This window comes from Lutra lutra, chromosome 17 (assembly GCF_902655055.1).
Source record: "Lutra lutra chromosome 17, mLutLut1.2, whole genome shotgun sequence".
In the NCBI taxonomy this organism is placed as follows: domain Eukaryota; kingdom Metazoa; phylum Chordata; class Mammalia; order Carnivora; family Mustelidae; genus Lutra; species Lutra lutra.
In genome coordinates this window covers 54,514,627-54,537,744 of record NC_062294.1, presented here as the reverse complement: position 1 = coordinate 54,537,744, position 23,118 = coordinate 54,514,627, and the positions used below count along the sequence as shown (strand labels likewise).

At 51.8% G+C, this 23,118-nt stretch overlaps 1 protein-coding gene across 1 annotated transcript in view; it reads right to left on the bottom strand.

Moving 5' to 3' along the window:
* Positions 1-22,898, bottom strand: part of PPP2R1A (protein phosphatase 2 scaffold subunit Aalpha) — a 40,147-nt gene extending 17,249 nt beyond the window's left edge. Inside the window, exons 1-3 of the mRNA XM_047710479.1 lie at positions 22,726-22,898; positions 7,542-7,632; positions 2,362-2,462 (exon numbers count right to left, since the gene is read on the bottom strand). Of these exons, the coding sequence (XP_047566435.1) occupies positions 2,362-2,462; positions 7,542-7,632; positions 22,726-22,803 (270 nt within the window). The 5' untranslated portion in view covers positions 22,804-22,898. The remainder of the gene's footprint in view (positions 1-2,361; positions 2,463-7,541; positions 7,633-22,725) is intronic.
* Between the last annotated feature and the right edge of the window lie 220 nt (positions 22,899-23,118).

Sequence of the window (23,118 nt, the reverse complement as noted above, 5' to 3'; positions counted from 1 at the left end):
CTTACGTCACGCCAGGTGCCTGCCAGGACCCTGCAGGTGCTGCTGCAGGGCCGCGCACAGTGACGTCTGTGATCCCCCAGGAGGCCTAGCTCAGCACAGAGCAAAGAATCAGACCCTCCCGGGTGGGGCCTGGGAAGGTACAGGTTTAGGAAGCTCCAAGGGATGCTTTCCCACAGTGGAAAGCCGTTCTGTGGGGCCTCTAAGGAGTGAGGGCGGAGTTCCTAATACCAGAGAACATGCGGGGGAAGGGAGACGTGCGAACTTCCAAAAGTCACTGTACTTTCAGGAGAGGCTCCAGAGTTTGCAGCACATTTCCAAAGGGATCCAGGACTCCAAAAGGGTTAAGAGCTGCGGATACAGAATCGATCCTTGTGCAACCCTACAGGTCCCTGTGAAATTAATTCCATTTCATCTCTACAGAGGAGGAGGGCTGGGATGGCCGCGACACGCCCCTGGGTTCCCAAGGCCCTTGGCTGGTACTCATGTCAATGAAATGAACAAGCTGCCCAACAGCCATCTTCCATTTCTTAGTCAAAATCCAGATCCACTGCCACCTCCTCCAGGAGGCCTTCACTGACAGCTCCCCTTTCCACCTAAAACAGGTTAGGTGCCTCCTCCAGGTTCTAACGTCCCCCAGCTTCCCTCTTGTCCAGCTCCAATCAGCCGGTAGAGCCCCTGGCAGGGCAGGAGAGAGGAGTGGTCGTGGTTAAGAGGCAGGGGCCTGGGTTTGAATCCTGACTCTGTCTCTTCCCAGCTCAGGCAATTCACCTAATTCAGACCTCGAGCCTCAATCCTCATATGTGAGCTGGGGCTAGGGGACACGACAGGTGACTGTGCAGAAGGTACCTGCAGACACCAAGGAGCGCCAGCATTTGGACCTGACTGGCTTCCAGGTTTCCAGCACTCCCTTACCCGGGGCCCTTAGAATGTGTCCAGCTCATGTGACTATCATGAGTATCGGTCCCAGACAACACGTGACTTCCCCCCCAAATAAGTGTGGGATAACCCAAACTGGGTAAGGGAAGGATTCCAGGGTTCCTGTCCTGCTCCCCCACAAGCCTGAGTCCTACACCATCTGAGGGCCCTGAACCCCTTGCTGAAGTGACAGCACCTGTGTTTTCTGCTCCCAAGTCCTCTGAGATGCTGCTGAAAACTACAAATTTGCTTGTCAGTAAAACTGAGAAATTCCAGGGCTTGCAGAAAGTTCCATGAAGCTCAAGGGACCCCTTTTTCAGGCTGGCCCCCAGACCTCATCATGTTCCTCGTGTTAAGCAACCCTAATCTGTGTAAATATAAGAAATTATCTCATTTGCATACCACTGTCTGCATGTACATACACATAAATTATACACGTACACACAGATGAAAGCTGACAGACCAAAATTTAATGACAATTATCCAATATCTTCAGAAATAACACTGCTTAAAAGAAAAGTTACCGTATCTTTTCAAACCCCAAATCCCCCCAATTTTAAGAAGTGCCATGACTTTATACACCACTAAAAGAAGGCGGCTGCTAACAAAAATTGTTAAGACATCATTAAGCACAAATGCCAAATAGAAAACTGTGTCTTTAGAAAGCACGACACAGGGGTCACTGGGGACCTGGGGTTCTGAAGAACAACAGAAACCGAGGCACTCAGGAACCCGAGGCTCCCCGTTCCCGGACAGCAGGACAGGAGTCTTGCCCTGGTGACAACGGAGTCCTCCTTGCTCTTCTCATAAAGAGCAGTTACTATTAGTATCTGACCCATTTCTGAATCCCCAGCCGTCACCAAGCACATGGGTGCCCAGGCAGGCACCTGGAATCGCAGCTCTGCTTACTACCCGTGAGGCCTTGGCCAAGACGCTTAACCTCTCAAGTGCGCCCAGTGGCTCATCTACAAAAGGGAAATGTCCCTAGCCCAGAGGGTGGACATAACCTCATAACGTATGGCATAATGATCCCTAACACCTGATAGTCCTTACCATGTACCAAGTGCCATGCCTAGGGCTTAAATCAATTAAAAAGATACATCTTAATGACTCCCATTTTATAGATGAGGAAAGTATAACACAGAGGTTAAGTAACTCTTACAAGTCACACAGCAAAAAAGTGACAGAACCCAGACTGCCTCCAAGCCCAAAGCCCTCTATGGACAGGGCCAGGCAGGGCTGGGCACCAGTCAGGCAAGTGTTCAGCTAACAGGAAGGTATACAAGTGCGTTTTGGGTATTGCCATATGAAATGCCACTACCAATCTGCTGGATTCAGGAACGTCCGGGCTTGCCTGTTCCTGGAACGTGACCCCCCAGCTTCTCTTGCATTCTTCCTGCCCTGCTCGGAAAGGGGAAAGGGGATGCCCCCGCCTCCCAGACTCACCAGCAGGCAGTGCACGTACTCGGGGCCTCCCACCAGTGTGGTGAAGGTTCCCAGCTGTTCTGCCAGGGCCAAGAGCACCTCATCCTCATCGTAGATGGTGTCTGTGGAACCAAGACAGACTCTGTTACAGTCCCACCCCAAGTCTGACCCCAGCCCCGGGTGCCCCAAGGTGGGAACAAGCAGGCTCCATTTGGCTTCCTCCAACCGCAGCCCTCAGGCTCCCCACCCCCCACCCGGGCTGGTGCAGAGATCAGGGTGCAGGCCTGGGTCAGAGGACAGCACCGAAGCCCCTCTTCTGCCCTTCACTAGGTGAGGGACACTGGGGGAGTGAGACCAGTCTGCAAACCCATCTCTGCGCCTGGAGAATGGTGCTAATGTCCCTCTCAGGGGAGGGAGAGCGAGGGGTAAACCAGACCATGCATACGAGCACAGAGCTGGTCAACGGGGGCTCTTCGCTGTGGTCCAGCCTCTACCCTCAACACCACCTTCTCTGCCAAGAACTCATCTTTCTCTTCAGCCCGAGAAATTTTTCTCCATCCTTCAAGACTCAGTTCAGGTTTCCTGACCAGACCAGACCAGAGCAAGTCCCTCCTCTACGCTCCCCTCAACCCCAAGCTACCTTTACCAGCGTCCTTATCTGAGGTGTCCAGGACTGGCTCCTTTCTGTGCCCCCATTTCTACCAGAAATGAGCACAGCAGGAGCTCAGTCCAGGTGCTGGAAGAACGGATGACCGTGGAAAGCCAGAGCTGCTGGGTCCTAATGCTCAAACCAAAGGCCGTTCTCAACACCTGACCAGTACGGCGGAAGACACTTCCAGTAGGAACTGCTGACCCCCGTGGCAGAAGATGCTAACATCCTGGCATCTGCGCTGGCATTTCAACTCTGAGCTTAAGTCAAGCATATGGCAGCCCAGCCAGACACCTCCAGGCTCCCTTGCAGCTGGCACGCCATGGGGCCCTGCTCTGGCCAGTGGGGCTGAGAAGTGGTAGGTACAGGCTCCGGGTCACTTCGCCACGCTCTCTGCTCATGAGGCTGTCCTCCTCTTCCTTACCCCGGGGGGGGCTCTCTGCTCTACTGCTAGCTGGGTGTGAGGCCATTCACTTCACCTCTGAGTCTGTTTTCTCACCCCACATCCTGAGAGAGCTGGGTGAGCCCAAAGTGAAGTGATGTTTTCTGTGAGGAGCTCAGTGTGGGGCCTGGCCCAAGTCAGTGCATCAGAGAACGCAGGCCAGTGTGGCTCCGGGCCCACCAGGCCTTTGGGTCCTTCCCAGCCTCAGTTTCCCTAGCCTTCTCTGTACACCCTACCCATTTTCTCAAGCTCCCAGAGACCTCAACTTGTGGATGGCCTCACTTATATTCAACTCAACCCTCAGTCCAGACTCCTTGGCCAAGCCGTGTTCCTGAAAGCCAAATGCGTGGAATCTGCCAGCACCTATTTTCACGGTCCCCACCCCTACAGAACCGCCTTCTCAGCCTCCCCAGCCTCCTGGCCTCAAAGGCTTAGGGTTGCCTCCTCCCCACCTCTCTGACGCAGACCTGTCCACCTTCCACCTCAGTGTCACTCTGATAACCACCATCTCTTGCCTGGTGACTACAACTGCTCTCTGACTGGTCTTCCTGCTTCTGCCCTGGCCCCCAAACCACCCAGTCTCCTTCGAGAACACCGAGTGATCCTTTAAATCATGATACTCCCCTACTTCAATCTCCCAATGGTTTCTAAAAACCATGAATTAAACTCTAGACTCCATGTACCATGAGCCCACGTGATGTGGCCACTGTACCAACCTCCAACTCACATCTTCCCGCCAACACTGTGCCCATCCCATGCCCGCCTCTTCCTGCAGCTGGAACATTCTTCCCCCAAAGTCCTACAGGGTAGGTGCCATTCAGTTCAAACCCCCAGGAAGACCTGCCCTGACCACCACTGGAATATCGCTTAACCTTATTTCCACCTTGTGTCTCTCTTCGCCTCAGCACTACTTACTCCCCTGTCTGGAACAGAAGCTCCATGAAGACAGAACTTCGACTTGTTCTCCTCACAGCACATAGTGCGCAGCAGATATTTATGAAACGTGCCTACAAACGGCCGCCTTCCAAGTATTTTCTGACCGTGCTGTGTAACGGCTTAAATGAACCCAGATCTTTTAAACAGAAAACACTCTTTCCTGAACTTGAAGAAATGCCACGGCCACGATGAAAGGCAGTATCAAGCCACTCTCCTCCGCCTCAGGGAACCTCCATTCGTACACCTTCCCAACAAAACCACACAGTGTGTTTAAAGCAAATCTGGGATTTCGGAGGATACTTTTCACTGGTGTTCGCCCGGGTACGAGTCTTCAAATGGCAGGTGACTTTTCAGCCACAGGCACACACAGGTGACCTGACTCACCTGGGAACCCATCCACATCTCACTATGGCCGAAAAACTACCAACACCTGTTTCTAACCCAGCGTGGCATCACATGGTGACTTCCCCCTCATAACACCGACTGTGAATGTTCTGTAGGTTTGAGCTCAGAGAGGGCTTTCAGCCTATTCTGAAACAGCAGCACCTTTTCTGAAAGATGGAGTGCTATCTACCATCTGCTATTTTGAACATTTTGCAGTGGGTGAAGCCCAAAGGACAGAAAATCTGCCACCACTTAATGAAAGCAGCCCAGAGAAATCTGTCTTGAACGCCTGACTCCTCTTCCATCTCGTGGCTTGTGCAATTCCTCTCACTTGCATTACTGTGATGTCACCTGTGGCTCTGATATAATAAAGATGACACGTATATTAGATTCACTGAATCTTGGGGCTCCCGGGTGGCTCAGCTGGTTAAGCTTCTGCCTTCAGCTCAGGTCGTGATCCTAGGGTCTTGGGATTGAGTCCTGCATCGGGCTCCCTGCTCAGCGGGGAGCCTGCTTCTCCCTCTGCCTGCCGCCCTCCCTTGCCCCACGCTTGTGCTCGCTCTCTCGCGCATCTTCTCTTCCCCTACCTCTGTCAAATAAATACATCTTTAAAAATTTCACTGACTCTTAACAATGGCCCACGTATTAGATGAGGGTTCCCGTTTTACAGAGGAAATGAAGCATGTCCTAGCTGGGACTGAACCAGGCAGCCCAACCAGGCAGACCTCAGGGTCTCGACTCTTAGCCACTGGCCCCAAGTCAACTGCCTCTGCTGTTCAACCCCCCACGCCCCCGCAACCCTTCAATAAAATGCTGTGTGCACAGGAGGTTTATTTTCTACACCTCATCCGCCCACCCTCCAGCAGCTATCTCCAACGACTGCCTGCCGTCACCTACAGGATCAATCGCAGACTGCCGCCTGGTCCTCGGGACCGGCAAACCCAACCCCTACCACCCACCTGCCCCTGTGCTCCCCCAGCATCCCATCACCACAGTCAATCCTGCCTCCATGTGCTGTTTACTCCTGCCAATCCCCTCCCCAGCGGCCTTCCCCACTACCTGACTACAGGGGCCAGCAGCACGTACCGAGCGTTTTCTACAGACTCAGCTCTGCGTGGAGCACTTCATCCTCAACAGCCCTGTCGTTAGGTCTTCCTCCCACCCTCGGACAGATAAGGGAGCCGAGGCCAGGGGAAACAGAATGGCGTACCCAGGCTTGCCAGCAGGCTGGTGGCACAGCTGGCCTCAAACCCAGGTCCCACAAACTTCTTTACCCACTTTTTTTTTAACCCTTTATTTACTTGAGAGTGAGAGCGCACGTGAGCAGGGGGGGACGGGACAGGGACGAACCACAGAAGGAAACAGGCTTCCCGCTGAGCAGGGAGCTCAAGGTGGGGCTCAATCCCAGGATCCCCGGGCCATGACCCGAGCCAAAGGCAGACACTTCACCGACTGAGCCACCCAGCGCCGCGCTACCGCCGTTACACCACCGTGCCACACATCACACTCCCTGCACACAGCTGCCCCGTCTCAGCACTCAGAGCTTCCAAGTCCTGCCCACAGTTCACCAGCGGAAGCCGCTCGGTTCAGGTCACCTGCTCAGTGTGACACAGATACCTGGCGTGCCCAGGCAGATAAACCTGTGCTCCGCAGTCATTAGCCGTTGTCACCGTGGGCAATCCCTGTCCCTTTGTAGGCCTTCATGTCCCCACGTGCCAAGAGAAGGAATAACCATCTCCGCTCCCCGCCACCCTGGCATCACCACTGAGCCCAAATTACAGGATCCCGTAAGAGTTTCACTAGCGACTCTGAGCCTTCAGCTGCCACTTCTATTAGTATAAAGTAGTAGTGAGAATGGTGGGACAGAGGATTTACCTCCAACTGCTGGTCCGGTGGGCGTGAGACACGGCGCCGAGCGCTCTGCGCGCATCTTCGGACCGGGGCGAGCGGGCGGCCGAGCCGCTAGCGCTCCGCAGTTCTTGCCGTGTGCGGAGTGTGAACTGCATGAGCGCGTCACGCGGCATCTTAATCCCCGTACCCGCTTACACAGTCAGGCCCATCTCACACACACAGAGCCAGCGGCAGGCACATGGGAAATACCCTGCCCAGGCCACACAGCTAGAAAGTGGTGGGGCCTGGATTTGAGCCCAGGTCGTCAGGACCCTGAGTCATCAGCCGGGGCGGTCAAGGCCAGCTAGCATGGCCGGACAGACAAGCCCTGGTCGGCACCTCCTCCAGCCGCAGGATCTGAGGCGAGCGCACTCCTTCACCGCTTCATCCTCAGGGTCCTCACCGATAAAATGGGGCAGGGCAGCAGTACTCCCCACCTCAAGGCGCTGCTGTGAGATTAACCACGGGGAACACCACCGATGTGTCCTTACTGAGCACAGGCCCCCATTCTGAGGACCCCGGACTAACCCAACGCTCACGAGAGAGGGTCTGGAGCACTGCCCGGCACACGGCAGCAGAGGACACTGTCAGCAACTACTCACGCTGTTACTCCACGCTCGTATCGGTGCCACAGCACGCGTGTGCTTACCTGTCCTTTGTACGTGAAAACTCCAAAGAACAGTTAGGTTAAGTGACTCACCTCACGAGACCGGCTTTTAACTGTTAGTGCTGATTCAAAGCTGGCTCCAGCTGCCTCCCGCCCCCTCCCCCGCCGTGCCGTACCTGGCACAGGGCAGACGCTATGGTATGTTAGATCCCTAATGAGCCCTCTGTCACCTAACGAGAAGCAACCCCCGACAGTCCCCGCTCCACCTGGACCCCAGGAGTCCACCTCTTTACCTGTCAGGAAGGGCAGGAGCTCGCTGCGGGTCCTTTCCACACCCAGGGCCAGGGCGATGGTGGACAGTTTCTTGATGCTGTTGAGACGAAGCTGGTGAGAGAACGAGAACAGGGGAGAACATTAGCGCGCCCGGACTTAGGGGTGTGTGACGGCGCCGGACCCACGCAGCCTCTGGAAGCCTAATGTAAGGATGTGGCGTAGTAACTTGGCACACACCTACCAAGCGACTGAGTCACTAAATTACGGTGTTAGCAGCGGCCTCAGCAAAAGCACCCACTGAGTCCTGCTGAGCAGACACCCGCAGTGGTGTTTCCGAGACCATTCTCTACAACTGCACACTGTGTCCTCACACGGCTGGCCCTCCTCTGCTTCGTCCCCTCCCGCACTCAGCATCACCGGACATGCTCCAAAAGGGGTGGCCACATTCCGGCATGTTTACTCTGTGCCAGGTCCTAGGCTGGGCACTCACACGTACAGGCTCTCACAGCAACCCAGAGGTCCGATGTGTTATAAGCCCCATTCTGCATAGGAGGAAACAGGCTTAAGCAGCAAAAGTCCCTTCTAAGGGTCACACGGTTCAGATGCTGTGGGAAACCCAGGACCACCAGCGAGCAGCGATGACGACAGAACAGGTAACAACATTGCTACACAAGCAGGAGCACTGTTAGCAGGAGTAACAGCACCAGCATAATGGGTTGAAGAGTGGCCCCCTGAAGATATGGTCTGGTCCTAACCCCCTGTACTCAAGAATGTGAAAATAAGGACTTTGCAGATGTAATTAAGTCAGCATCTCAAGATGAAATCACCCCCAATTTAGCGGGGAGCCCGTGAAACAGTGAAACAGAAAATACATTTGATGGTCTCTGCCCCTGGTTCCTGCTGAGAGCTCCTAAAGCCCCTGGAATTTCCTGAGCGACAGCACTTCTTTCGTTCCAGTGAAGCGTATCTTGCTGGGCTCCTGGATGGGGACTGGTCACCGGAAAGACCAAGCCATCGTCAGAAGCTTGGAACTTTCAGCGCTACCCTCAACGCTGGGTAAGTGGCTGGAGATGGACTTAATGATCAATCATGCCTACGTCATGAGCCTTTCATAAAAGTCCTCAAAGTACAGGGCTTGGGGAGCTTCCAGGTTTGTGACAACAACCAGGTACCAAGAGGGTGGCACACCCCAACTGCAGAGGAACAGAAGCCCCTGTGCGGAGGACCCGTCCCGATCTCACCCTGCGTCGCTCTTCATGTGCGTGTTCATCTGAATCCTTTATTGTATCTTTTATTAGAAATAAGCTGATAGGGGCGCCTGTGTGGCTCTGCGGGTTAAAGCCTCTGCCTTCGGCTCAGGTCATGATCCCAGAGTCCTGGGATTGAGCCCCACATAGGACTCTCTGCTCCGTGGGGAGCCTGCTTCCTCCCCTCTCTCTGCCTGCGTCTCTGCCTACTTGTGATCTCTGTCTGTCAAATAAATAAGAAAAATCTTAGGGGGAAAAAAAAAGCGATAAATGTTAAGTGTTTCCCTGAGTTCTGTGAGCTGTTCTGGAAAATCATCAAATCCAAGGACAGGATCATGGGAACCTCCAATGCGTAGGCAAGTCTGACAAGTTGTGGGTAACGTGGGGACCTATTACTTGAGACAGGCACCTGAAGTGGGGGCGGTTTCGAGGGACAGAGCCCTTCACCTGCGGGGTCAGCACTGCTTCTGGTTAGCATTACAACTGAAATGAACTGTAAGACATGTAGCTGGCATTGCAGAGACCTGCGTGGCATGGGAAAAACCTCACACATGGTATCAAAAGTGTGGAGTGTGGTAGTGATGGGAGAGTCAAGGAGACACACAGAAGAGCGAGTTTTCTCTACACAGCCAACGACTGTGTCCTGATGAAACAGAAAAGGGGGAACCTGGGTGGTTAAGCCAGTCAGTAAAGCATCTGCCTTTGGTTCAGGTCATGATCCCAGGGTTCTGGGATCGAGCCTCACATCGGGCTCTCAGCTCAGTGGGGAGTCTGCCTCTCCCTCTCCATCTGTCTCTCCTCCAGCTCATTCTCTCTCCCTCTCTCAAGTAAATGAAAATCTAAAAAAACAAACAGAAAAGGAGTAGACATGGAGACACGGGGAACGGAAGGCCACATGAAGATGGAGGGAGAGATCGAGGGAATGTATCCACAAGCTATGGAGCATCAGGAACTGCCATCAGCCACCACAAGCCAGCAGATACGAAAGGAATCTTCAGAGTCTCCAGAAGGAAGCAAAATTGCTGACACCTTACTCCAAATTTCTGGCCTCCAGAACCGTGAGAATAATTTTTGTTGCATTAAGCCACCCAACGAGTAGTGCTTTGTTGTGGCACCGAGGACTCTCACACGCTTGGCTAACACAGGACAGGTCTCACGTGGAGCATTTAGTGTTACGACCTCTCTCAATCCTCTCACTCCTAGGGAGGTTGGTATCCAACACCCCCTTTCAAGACTGTGAACACAGGGACCTGAGAGAGGCAGACACGTGCCGAAGCCAGCGGCGAGAGAGAGCTGGGACCCCTGATGGCACAGCCCACCGGGAATGGAAACCCTTGTTTCTCCAGCACAATAGTGTGGCCTCTCCCCCTGGCTCGCAGGGCTGTGGCAGAAAGAGGTGAGGTCATGCGTGTGGGGGTGGAGGGAAACGCGCTGGAGAGTGAGTGAGCCCCTGCCGGCGCAGAGAAGGCATCCTCTTCCTGGAAGGCGAGGCACAACAACAAGGGACTCCCTCAGCCAGTGCTTTTCCCAGAGAGGTCTGTGAGTGACTGTGATCCTACATCAGTTTCCTGGTCCCGGGGCTTAAAAACCTCAGAGATCACAGACAATACTGTCACTCCGAGGAAATGCCATGGTGGCCTCTCCTTTCAGAAAAATGCGTTCACATTTCTCATACGGTCACTGGATATTTGGGTTTAACGTGGTCCGAACACTCAGCTCTCCAGCACCAATGAACCCAGAGATGAAGGATTATGACAACTGCATCTTATTTAGCCAAAAAATAAATCACCTATAGAGACAGACCCGCAGAAACACAAGGAAACATGGTGAGCACTAACGGTGAATGACTACAGGTGGTGGATATAAACCTTCCCTGTCGACTGCTGGCAAGTACGTATTTCAGCATCTTGGGCCACAGAGTCTCTGTCCTAACTACTCAACCGTGCACTGACGCAAGAACAACAGGCAAACTGCATCTGCAAAAGCAGACCACGGGCTGAATTCGGTCCACGGATCGCAGTCTGCTGGCCTTTGTCCGACTCTCAATGTTCTGCAGGTCTGAAGTTCTCCATAATACAATATGGGGGGGCCTACTGACTTAGATGCCTGTTTCCTTCCTCTGTCGCCTCCCAGTTAGAGCTTTGGGTTCCCCTTTCAGCTGGGCAATGGGGAAACGCATCCAAGGGCCACGGCCCTGACAGCTGAGCAGCAGCCTTGAGGACAAGACACTAGCAGGGGATGAGCCTAAGCGTAACGCCCACAAGAGCCGCTGACATCCTATTGCCTGCTAGGTGCCAGATTGCACCCAAGCGCGCGACGTGGAGAAGGAACACATCTGATCCTTAGAAGTGAGCTCTGAGGCAGGTGTTGTTCTAACGGTGAGGATGCCCACGCACAGAAAAGCTGTCATTTGCCAGAAAAGCAGCAAGAGCCCAGACCGGAAGCCAGGCACCCAGACTCTTCATCTCAACATCTCTATATTTAAGAAAGGTGCCCAAGGGGCATGTGCGTAAGAATCAGGCCATCTCCGCCATGCTAGAGAGCCCCCTTCCCTCCTGCTGTCCCTGGAGACGCTGGTTTTGGTGTCACTGAAAATGTCAGCTTGCCTTCCTCAGCACAGACAGCGCCAGGAACACTCAAGAAAGGCAGGGAGGCGCTCTGGGGCCAGAGGGTCTGGGTTCAAGGCTAAGCACCTTTACATATTAGCTATGGGATCTCGGGCCACTCTGTACCTTTCTGGGTCTCAACTTCCTCACCTGTGAAATGGGGATTAAATAGCACCCATCCTCAAAAGGTTACTGTGACTACCAAGTGACATAAACCTGGGAACACCCTTCGACTAACAAACACAATAATGACAGCTTTGACCTCACCCTGTCGACAGCACCCTGATTTTGTTCAGGCATCTCAAGAAGGGCACGCATGGCAGCAGGCCAGCTCTCCCCCTGGGGTCTCCTTTCCTTTCTCTCCCAGTAAAAGTAAAATAACAGCAAATACTCCATGGTGCATACTGTGTGCCAGGCACTGTTCTAGGAGCCTTCATGTCTTAACTTATTTGATCCCGCATTTAGATTCAGGATCACCCATTACGTGGCTGAGGAAACAAAGGCACAGGGAAGTTAAGTGACCTCTCCCAGCTCATAGGCGGCAGAGCCAGGATGAACCCCAATCACCTGGCTGTTAACCAGTTGCATCAATTTGTATTTCTGTGTTTTTAATTTGGGGGTGTGTGTGACCACAGCAAGTCTAAGAACCATAATTTTAAACAGAGAACACAGACAACGCCAGAAGTGCCCGCAACGGCTGCCACGAGATGTGAACGGTCATGATTCCCACAGGCTTTTGCTGACGCTTCCTATACTTTGCTATTTTAATACTACAATTCCTAATAGGAGGAAAGTTAAATTGGAGTTACAGGTTATTGAAAATAAAGGTGTTATTTTCCCCACCCGAATTCATGGACCTGTGCTGGAATTTGAGATGGGCCCCAGGTTAAGGGCTTCTGCACTGACATTTCTTTTTTTTAAGATTTTATTTATTTATTTGACAGACAGAGATCACAAGTAGGCAGAGAGGCAGGCAGAGAGAGAGGAAGGGAAGCAGGCTCCCTGCTGAGCAGAGAGCCTGATGCGGGGCTCGATTCCAGGACTCTGGGATCATGACCTGAGCCGAAGGCAAAGGCTCAACCCACTGAGCCACCCAGGCACCCCTGCACTGACATTTCTGCAAAGATGACAGTCAAATGGCCTGCAGACACATGAAAAAGTGCTCCACATCACTGGCATCAGGGAAATACAAATCAAAGCCACAGTGAGATCCCACCTCACACCAGTCAGAATGGCTAAAATTAACAAGTCAGTAAACAACAGGAAGCGGAGAAAGGGGAACCCTCCTACCCTGTTGGTGGGAATGCAAGCTGGTGCAGCCACTCTGGAAAACTACATGGAGGTTCCTCAAAAAGCTGAAAATAGAACTACCCTATGACCCAGCAATCGCACTACTGGGTATTTACCCTAAGATACAAATGTAGTGATCCGAAGGGGCACATGCACCCCAATGTTCATAGCAGCAATGTCCACAATAGCCAAACTGTGGAATGAGCCGAAATGTCTATCAACAGATGAATGGATAAAGAAGATGTGGTATCTACATACAATGGAATATTATGCAGCCATCAAAACTGAAATCTTGCCGTTTGTAACGATGTGGATGGAACTAGAGGGTATTATGCTAAGTGAAATAAGTCAATCAGAGAAAGACAATCATCATATGATCTCACTGATACAAGGAATATGAGAAACAAGACAGAGGATCATAGGGGAAGGGAGGGAAAAGTGAAATAAGACGAAACCAGAGAGGGAGACAAACCATAAGGGACTCTTAATCTCAGGAAACAAACTGAGGGTTGCTCTCATGGAGGTGACTGGGAGGGATGGGGTGACTGGGTGACGGACACTGTGGACGGCATGTGCTATGGTGAGCGCTGCGACTGTCTTAAGACAGATGAATCACAGACCTGTAACCCTGAAACAATATATATGTTAATTAAAAAAAAATAGAGCTCCTGCACTGGGTTATACTGCCACTCATAACCCCTGGTTTTCAGCTATGCACATGACCCCCAGGAAAAGACATTTCTGAATCGCTTTTTCATCCAACATGAAATTAACGCCAGGCCAGTGAAATCCCACTGGGAATGGTGTGTGTGACTTCTAGGAAGTGTCCATAAGGGGATCTGTGGTCACACTCATCTTCCCTCTTTCCTGCATGGAATGGGGCTATGATGGCTGGGCTTCAGCAGCCACCTTGGGATCATGAGGTGAACCTGGAGATGGGGAGGGCAGGATGGGTGACATGCAAGCAGAGTACAAAGTGTAAGAGCCTGAGACCCTGACACCCAAGAGAGAAAGAGTGCCACACCAGCCGCATTGCCTTCAGACTTTTTGGTCATAAGTTAGAAACGAACCTCAAGCTATTTAAGCCTCATTTAGAATTTTCCCCTTATTTATAGCCAAACTGAATTCCAGTGAACTCAGCACATGACCTAGTTCTGGACAAAGAGACAAGGGCAAGTCAGCCTTCAACAAAGACTCTCCTCCTTGGGAAAAAAGGGAGGATGACAAGGAAAAAAGAACTTCTCTGTCCGAGGTCAGCCCTTGCTTCCAGTGAGGTTCTGTGAGGACTTAACGACAACAGACAGAGCAGCGATCTTGTGGCCACATGAGGCAGCTCAAAGGAACAGCATACTCTGACCCAATTCTGTGACAGCCTTGAGCTGCCGAACTGGTCATGTAAGGAAAAAATGAGCCCTTAACTTGCTGGAACAACTGTTGGTCGGGTTCTCTATGATATTCCTGTTGGAGCAGCTATTAATAACATCAACAAGGAATCCTTGCTGTCCTTGATTGTGGCACAGTGCTGAAGTCTACCCCGTGCACTGTCCCCCGAGCAGGTTCCTGTCAAGCACCCATGACATTCCATATACATGGTTTTGCGACAGCCTGTCACCCCGGGCTGGGGCTGCCTCTGTGCCCAGCGGCCCTCAGCACACAGCCCAGTACACGGAGACACAAATACAACATCTCCCTTCCAGCCACCGCATCCACCTGTAGAAGCACTACTCACTTTTTAAGGTCCGTGTTTCCATCGGATCCACCAAGTTTCCCTGACACAAACACGTACAGTGTGACCCCAGGGAGCTTCCCTGTCACAAATGTGTATGGTGTGAGCCACAGGCAATCTGCCTTCCCTTTGGAGTGAAATCCAAAGGCCTTGCTATGGCCTATGAGGCCCAACAGAATCTAGCCCCTCCTCACCCACTCTCACTGCCCACCGCCCCCATGCCCCTGGATATCCTGTCACAACAGCTTCTTCGACCGTAAAACCAACGCAACACCACCCTCACCCAGCTCTTCGCACTTGCTGATGTACCGTTTCCTCAGCCTGAAACACTCTCCCTCCAGTCACCTCAGGGCTCCCCCCACTTTACTCAGGCCTCTGCCGGATCCTCACACGCGAGCACCCAGGGGAAACAGCATGCCATCTCTCCCCACATGTAAGCGCTCTCAGCAGTCCTGACACAGACTTCTCTGTTCAGTTTGTCCTTCCCCACTAGAACACCAGCTTCACAGGGCAGGGACCCTGTCTTCTTCCCCCCGCGCCCCAAGAATCTAGGACAACACCTGGCACAGAGTTAGAGCCCAATCAATATCTGCAGGATTTTTTTTTTTTTTTAAATAAAGGAACTACAGATGTGAATACAAGCAGAGATAAAAGTGTCTAGGGGCGTACGTTCCAGACTGCTGCTGTCTGGAACAGGTGGTGGCCAGCAACGGGGCGCTGGGGTCTGTAACGTCAGGTGTGTGCCTTAACACGGAGCCTTGGCCGGCCAGGGGCAACGCTCAGTGAGTGACAGAAGTCTCTCCACCTCCTACAGTCCTAGTCTATGTATCTATCTTCCTTGTTCCACAAAGGATCACGTTTTTAAATGAACATAATGTGTGTGGGTGGGAAAAACCAAGCTGCCACCCGGTAATCATTGAGCATTGCTCAAGAGTGAAAATGGGCATCACAACCTGTATTTCTACATTATTTAAAGAAATTTTTAAAAATATGTAATAAATGAGCATGTACTCTGGCTTTACCTACTAGCTAAGGGTCCCCGGGCCAATCTGGGCACCTTGGAGCTTCCGTCTCCTCCCTGTAAAATGGGAATTCACAGCAGAGCTGACCTCACGGGACTGCTGGAGTATTCGCACAGGGAGAGCCTGGAGACAGAGCCTCACTGTTCGCTCTTCTTCACCATCGCTCCTTACGTATTTCACGTTTCGGGGGTGAGGCAGCGGGTAGTAAGCGCTGCACGCTCAGAAGCCACCGCGCCGGAGCGAGTACTTCTCGCAGCAGTTTGCTTGGCATGATAACTACTCACGGATGTGCCTGCTTCCCTTATCTGGAAGGTGACCTGTCTCCGGGACAAGGGTCAGGACTGTTACCAATGGTGATTCCTGAACCTAGTACAGGGCCAGGCTCACTAAAAAGCATAAAAAGAAACGATTTCCGTTTTTGAACACTCAATTACACTTTAGAGTAGTTATGTGCCAGGACCACAGCGAGGTGCCCCACACACGGTCTCCCTGTAATTGCTACCACAGCGCCAGAGGCACACACCAGCCCCGCAGTCATTCCAGAGCCAGGCAGGCGGAGCAGAGAGGAGCGCGCGGCCACCCGGGGAACCGCGGCGCACGCTGCAGCGGCAGCCCGCTTCTGCACTGCTTCCTCCGCAGCCGTCCCCCAGTTTAACCGCCCCGAGAGCAACCTTGGCTCTAAGTTCCGCTTCACCCGTTGCCCGCGCACGCCATGAAAAGAAGTCGGAGCTTTAGGTCCGTGCTCCGGAGACATGGACGCGGGGCGAGCTGCCGCAGGGGCTCGGAGAGTGGCCAGTGACTGCAGGGTCCTTCTGCGGTGTGCCCCACTAACCCCACACCACCCAGCCTGTGAGTCTTCCAGCCTTTCTTCATGTAACAAGAAAATCAAGGCCGAAGGGTTGAGGAACTTGTGAAGTGGCCGGAAGAGCAGAATTCAAAACCCCGGTCTGCTTCCACCGCGGCACTGTCGCCCTGTGTTACTTTCAGTCCTAGACTTTGTCTGCACCGGGGGCTCAGCCTGGTGGTGAGGACGGAGCGCTGTCCTGGAAACACAGTGCCCCTGGCTATTTCCTAGCGCCGTTACTTACATAAATGCCACGACTCACAGTCAAATTCATAAACTGATTTAAACAAGCCCAATGTAAAGGAGACTTCTGAAGCCCTTGGGGAAGTCTGAGGTTTAGCGGAGCCTGAGGGATCAGAATGGCCTGGTCTGGTGCAGATGACAGCAGCGCGGTTGTAAAGACATCCAGTGTGAGTGAGACATGCGTAACAAAGCATGTGGGAGAAAATGTCTGAAGCCTGGAACTGACTTTTAAAACACTTAAAAACAAACAACCCCCCCACAAACCTGAGGGAGGGTGAGGAACAGGTGAAAACATGCAGCCATCTCTGACATCAGATATTTAACTACTACAAAAACTTCTAGAGGAAAGTAAATTAGCACCTATCTCTGATGTCGTTTGTGAGGACTTAACGAACACAAAGTACTCATGGCGCTGCTGGGTGCACAGCAGGGTCTCTGAACCGTGGCAAGACTGACATCTGGAGCTGGAGCACCTCCGTGGTGGGGGCCGTCCTGCGCGTCAGTAAGACACTGGGCAGCATCACTGGCCTCTCCCTGCGGGATCCCAGATGCACTCCCCCCACCGGTCCTGACCACCAAAAATACCCCCGGACATTTGTCTCCTGGGGAAACAAAGTCAGCCAGAGCTGAGAACCACTGCTCTAGAGGAATCAGGAAAAGAACAGTCTTTAAAGGGCACCCCGGCGGTGCAGTCAGATGGGCGTCCAACTAGAGATGTCAACTCAAGTCATGACCTCCAGGTGCTGGGATCAAGCCCCATATCAGGGTCTGCGCTCGGCAGGGAGTTGGCGTCTCCCTTTCCCTGCTGTGGCTCATGCACGCACTCTCTTAAAAAAAATAAATAGAACAGAACAGTCTTCGAAAATACTCAGGCCCCTCGCCTTGACAAAGCCCCCCATGATCTCATCCCCACCATGACTACTACAGGCCAACACTTACTGAACATTCACGACACGTCAAGCACTGTTCTAAGCATTTCCCATGTACCATACTATTTTTTTTTTATTAATTGTACCATACTATTTAATCCTCACAACCCCCTTACAAACTCCTAAGTTACAAAATCACTCCCATCTAATAGAGACATAGCCTCTCACCCAACAGACCACGCTGTAAGTAACACGGGGCCCTGAACAACTGGATACTGCCGTCCGGACTCTGCCCCTTACTGACTGGGAAGGTCTGAGGTGAGGGATGCCATCTCTTTGCACATCACTTTCCCAAGTATAAAACACAAAAAGCTACCACAACGGAACAAGGTCATCACATACTGAACGCTTACTTCCACGCAGCCACTTAATTTGCCAATTCCACTGCATCTTCACAATCTCCCCAGCAGATGCTTCTTCCCCATCATTACGCCACTCCACAGACGAGGAATCCCAGCCCAGTGAGAAAAAGGGATTGGTCCAAGGACACACAGGGGACAAACTAGCAGAAGTGGGATTCAAAGCTGTCACCCTTGACTCCCCATTTCACCACCCAACACATTACATCCCACCCACCAGCAAATCCTCCTGTCAACATACCCAGAGTTTAACCTCTACTCCTTACAACCACGCCAACACCGGTCCTGAGTGCCAGCTCTGCAAGGACACCCCAACGGGTCCATCTGCTCCTGCCCGGCCCCTACTCAACAGCCAGGAGGATCCTTTAGAATTAAGCCAGAACATGTCATTCCTCCACGCAAAGCCTTGCAAAGGAACTGAAACTCACAGAAGCCCTTGGCCTGGTCCGCGGGCCTTCACTTGATCTCACTCCAGACTAGTCGTCACCTCTCACCACTCTGCCGTTCTTCCTGCTTCAGCACCGCTGGCCGGCTTGCTCTTCTCTGAACACAATCAGCACGCGCCCACCTCAGGGCCTTCGTACCAATTAGGTACAATTCTCCCTCATTTCATTCAAGTCCTTGCTCAATATCACTTCCCTAGTGACCCTCACTTCCTCCACTATCACCTCCTTGACTACCCTATCTAAAAAGCAGCGCTGAGGAGTGTCTGGCGGGGCTCAGCTGGTTAAGCAGCTGACTTCGGCTCAGGTCATGATCTAAGGGTGATCTAAGGGTCCTGGAACTGAGCCCCACAACGGGTTCAGAGGGGAGTCTGCTTCTCCCTCTCCCTCAAATAAATTAAAAAAAAAAATCTATAAATAAATAAATAAAACAAAAAGCAGCCCTGGGCTTGCTCTAGACCCCGGAGCCTGCCTTATTATTATTTTTTATTAACCTACCTTATTTTTCCAGTAAGCGATTACTGCCACTGACATCACACTCTCGATCTACTGTCTGCCTCCTCTACTAGAACACAAGCCCCATGAAGCAGCAGCTTTGCTGTTTTACTCCCTGCTGTATTCTAACATTTAAAACAGTCTGGTGCATAGAGGTGCTGAACAATTATTTGCTGAGCAAATCAATCAAGACCAGAGGGTGCCCAATCCCATGTTCATTCTAGTATCCTAGATTGTCTCATTAAAGACCAATTAAAATATCTGGCATATGAATATAGTCAGCAAGTTTCTGTCCACCCCAAATTCCATTCTCTCCTTAGGTCTTACATGTCCTTTGGGAACCTTTCCTGGGTCCTCCACTTCTCAGCCACATGAATCTGACCAAGCTACATACTAGGCTGTGCTTCAGTTTCCTGCCCAGGAAGACACAGGACCTACTTCAGAGGGTGGCGATGAGAATTCTGGAAGCTCACAAATGCACTGCCCTTGGTAGCAGTTAGCTTAGAGCAAGCGCCCAACAGATATCCACCATTATCATTATTCATTCAATCCTTTCTGCGCTCCTCTATTCTGAGGCCTGTACCGAGCCACTGAATCCTGAGAGATGAATCAGAGCCAACCCTCAGAGCCCTGCCCTCGGAAAGCCCATACACATGGGCACAGATGCGATCTCTGAGATTTTTGTCTGATTCTTAAGAAAACGTTCAAACTCCTTTTAAGCACAGATCTGTATGTACCAGCATGAAAAAATAAGGAAGAAATACTAAGTGAAAAGTGCAAGTTGTAGAACAAAATATTTAGTGTTTAAAAAAAAAATAAAAACCGGGGCGCCTGGGCGGCTCAGTGGGTTAAGCCGCTGCCTTCGGCTCAGGTCATGATCTCAGGGTCCTGGGATCAAGTCCCACATCGGGCTCTCTGCTCAGCAGGAAGCCTGCTTCCCTCTCTCTCTCTCTCTGCCTGCCTCTCCGTCTACTTGTGATCTCTCTCTGTCAAATAAATAAATAAAATCTTTAAAAAAAAATAAAAAATAAAAATAAAAAAAAATAAAAATCCACTGGCTTTCTTTTTCTATATGAATACAGCATGACCTAGAGTCAGCACACACCGACAGATATATAATGCAGACAATAAATGCAAGCCATACAGGTAAGTTTATATTTTCTGGTAACATTTAAAAAAAAAAATACTAAGCATACAAAATTAATGTATTTTATTTAACCCAATGTTTTTATCATTTCAATGGGTGATGAAAAGCTTCACCCTGATGTTTAACACTCTCCATAGCATGTCTCTGAAATCTGGTATGTATTTACTTACAAGTACATCTCAACTCAATCCAGCCACATCTGATGTGTTCAAGAGCCACAGAGTGGCTACTACACTGAAGAGCACATGTCAGCCAAGGTCTGTGCAGACCTGGTAACGGGCTACTCTGCGGGCAGCAGGTGGGGGCAGGCTGGGGAAGAGAGGGTGTGGTTTAATACAGAGGTGTTTAAGTCTAAGGCGGACACTCTCCTTACTGTAAAGAACTAGGTAGTAAATATTTTAGCCTTTAAAATAAAAGCCTCAAATATCTGTCTCTGTGGCAACTACTCAATTCTACCCTGCTGTTGTGTCACAAAAGCAGCCATGGGTAATACGTAAATTGAAGGATCTGTGTTTTCAATAATACGTTATTAAAAAATAAAATGGCAAAGGCCACCCCTGGCCATATGTCAATCCCTGTGATGAGGGAAAGAAGCAGAAAATGTTCACCTTTAGCCCCGAAGGCTGACCTACAGCCTGCATAGTTTCAAAAAGGACCAGAAATTAGCTGTTTGCTATGTTCTTAAAGGGTCTCATGACTACCTATACAGCTCACCGATAGTTAATACTAAGCGAAATGACAAGCACCAGAGAAACCTTGTGAAAGTAGTTTTATGAGTAGAAATTCGAAAAAAAACATTTATGATCTAATATTCCCTGCACATCCCTGCCCCTTGAGCACTAAGCATAAAACCACTGGCTTCATAGAGCAAAAGTACAGCTTCTTCTGTCCACAGGTCCCCATGCTATTTAAATAAACTTGTTAAGCTGCATCGTAAACACCTCAAGAACTCTTTCTTGAACCATGCTCAATGATCTGGCAACCCCTGGTTTAAGTCACTGCTCACAAGATCCTTCTGAGTCATAGCCTCCTTCATCTTCATCTCCCAACACCAACAGCTCATTCTTTTGGCTCCAGTCATACTGGCTTCCTGCAGTTCGCAGAACATGTGCTGCACAGTGCTGCCACAGAACCTTTGCACTGGCTTCCTTTACCTGGAATGTTATTCACCAGATACCTGCGAGGACCTGTTCCTCATTTCGCATCTCTGCTCAAATGTTCCCTTGAAGGCCTTGTCTGGCCATTCCCTCTAAACTTGTAACACTCCCCCGTCCTCCACATCCCTGCTTCATTTTTCTCCAAAGCACTTACTGCTATCTTACAGAGTACACGCTTCAACTGTCTTCTCGTCTGTCTCCCCACACTATAACATAAAGCTCCATGAGGCCACTAGTTTTTGTCACCTTGTTCCCTCTTTATACCTGTGCCTAAAATAATGCCCTGCTCAGAGCTGAGGCCCAACACTAACTGATTCACCATCACAATACCCTGCTGTTGCCTTCCCACATCTCACACCTGTTAATAGTGTATTCAGCTGTTTCACATCTGCTTCCTGTATAACAACTGGTGTCACCATTATATCCTCAGCACCATAACTGATATGTGGCAAGTGTTTACTGAACAAATGAATTCACACAAGAGCCCTATGAACTAGATAATTACCTCCATTTGAGAGAAGAGGAAAGCAAGGACTAAGGAGATTAACCAACTTGCCCATGTCAATTAGCAAGAAGTGGAAGAGCCAGGAGTACAACAGCAGCCTGTCTGACTCCACAACTCGTGATGCACCTCGAACTTCAGAGGCTGGGCCCAGTGCCATCCGCTCAATTTAATAAACAAAAATTGAGGCCCCTATAAAGGGAGAATGGGGCCTCTTCAATTACTACTCCCAATAATTGCCGCTAACATTTATTGGGCCCTTAACAACAACGAGGCACCGTTCTATTTCACTTGTAGTCCTAACTCATCCAGCCCATCACAACCACCCAGTGAGGCCTGAAGTATTATTAGCCCACATTTCAGGGAAAACAGGCCCAGAGCCGTGAAGAAATTTGCACAAGGTCGCACGGCGGGTGGGAGGTGGAGCTGGGATGGGCAAACCGGGGAGTCCTTAGTCTTCTCAACCACTCGCCAGCACGGCTTGGCCGTGCCCCCATCCCACTCACCAGAAATGTGTTAACCTGTTGAATAAACTGCCCACCCGCTGTTCGGCAGGATCCCAGAAGCGGGAAAGAATTTCCGCGTAAATCCGCGCTTGAATTTGGCTAGTTGCCCCCTTGGCAATCGGAGTGTTTTCGCCGCCCCTCCCCTTCGGGAATCTACAGCAAAACTGAAGAGGTAGGGAGAGCAGGAATCGGAAAGGCAGCGTCATCTCTCAGACCCCATTTATAAGTTCACCCCACAGTGCTGAGGCCCAGCCGCCGGAACATAGGAAGGAGAAAACCCACCAGGGCCCCGACAAACCCGGGGCCCCTCCCCCACTCGAAGCGAGCCTCGCGCCCCCATCCCCAAGTGGCCATTCAGGGGCCGCCGCCAACCACCGAGCCCTTTCCTCTGCCCCAAGTGGCCGAGCCCCCTCCCCCGTCGCTGCTTCCCAGGACCCGGGCCGCCACGCGCACTAGGCAGGCCCGGGACCCCTCCAGGGTGGCCTGCCTCCCGCCCTCGGGGGGGCTAATACCCAATCCCGGGCGCCGTCTCATCCAGTCTTGGGACCTGGAGACGTGAGAACTGGGCGCTGATTGGCCGCCGCCCCCTTCCGCCACTCCCAGCGAACACTGAGCTTTCTCCGCGAGGGCCGTCCGTGCCCCCATTACCCCTTCCCGTATTCCCCAAGACCCCCCGGGGCCTCCGGACCTGAACATCCTCGTTGCGAAGCTCGTCTATCAACACCGCAATGGGGTACAGCGAGTCGTCGCCGTCGGCGGCCGCCATCTTGGCTCCGTCCCGTCCCTGTCAGACTGCGGCCGGGGCCGTGCAGAAACGGGGGCAGGGAGGGGTAGGGCTGTGAAGAGGACGAAAGACGAGCGTGGGGGCGCCCGAGCCACTTTACAGGGGCTGCCCCACGGTCATTGGCCGCGCTCCGGGCCAACCCCGCATTTCGTTGGTCCGGGCAAACGAAGCCCCGCCCAGTGCCCATTTGCCATTGGTCGAAGGCACTGAGGTCGGGCTGCCTCCGTTTAGCAGAGAGCGGAAGGAAACGGAAGTATGCGGTATCTTAGCGACCAAGATTGTACCCGCCTACGTCGC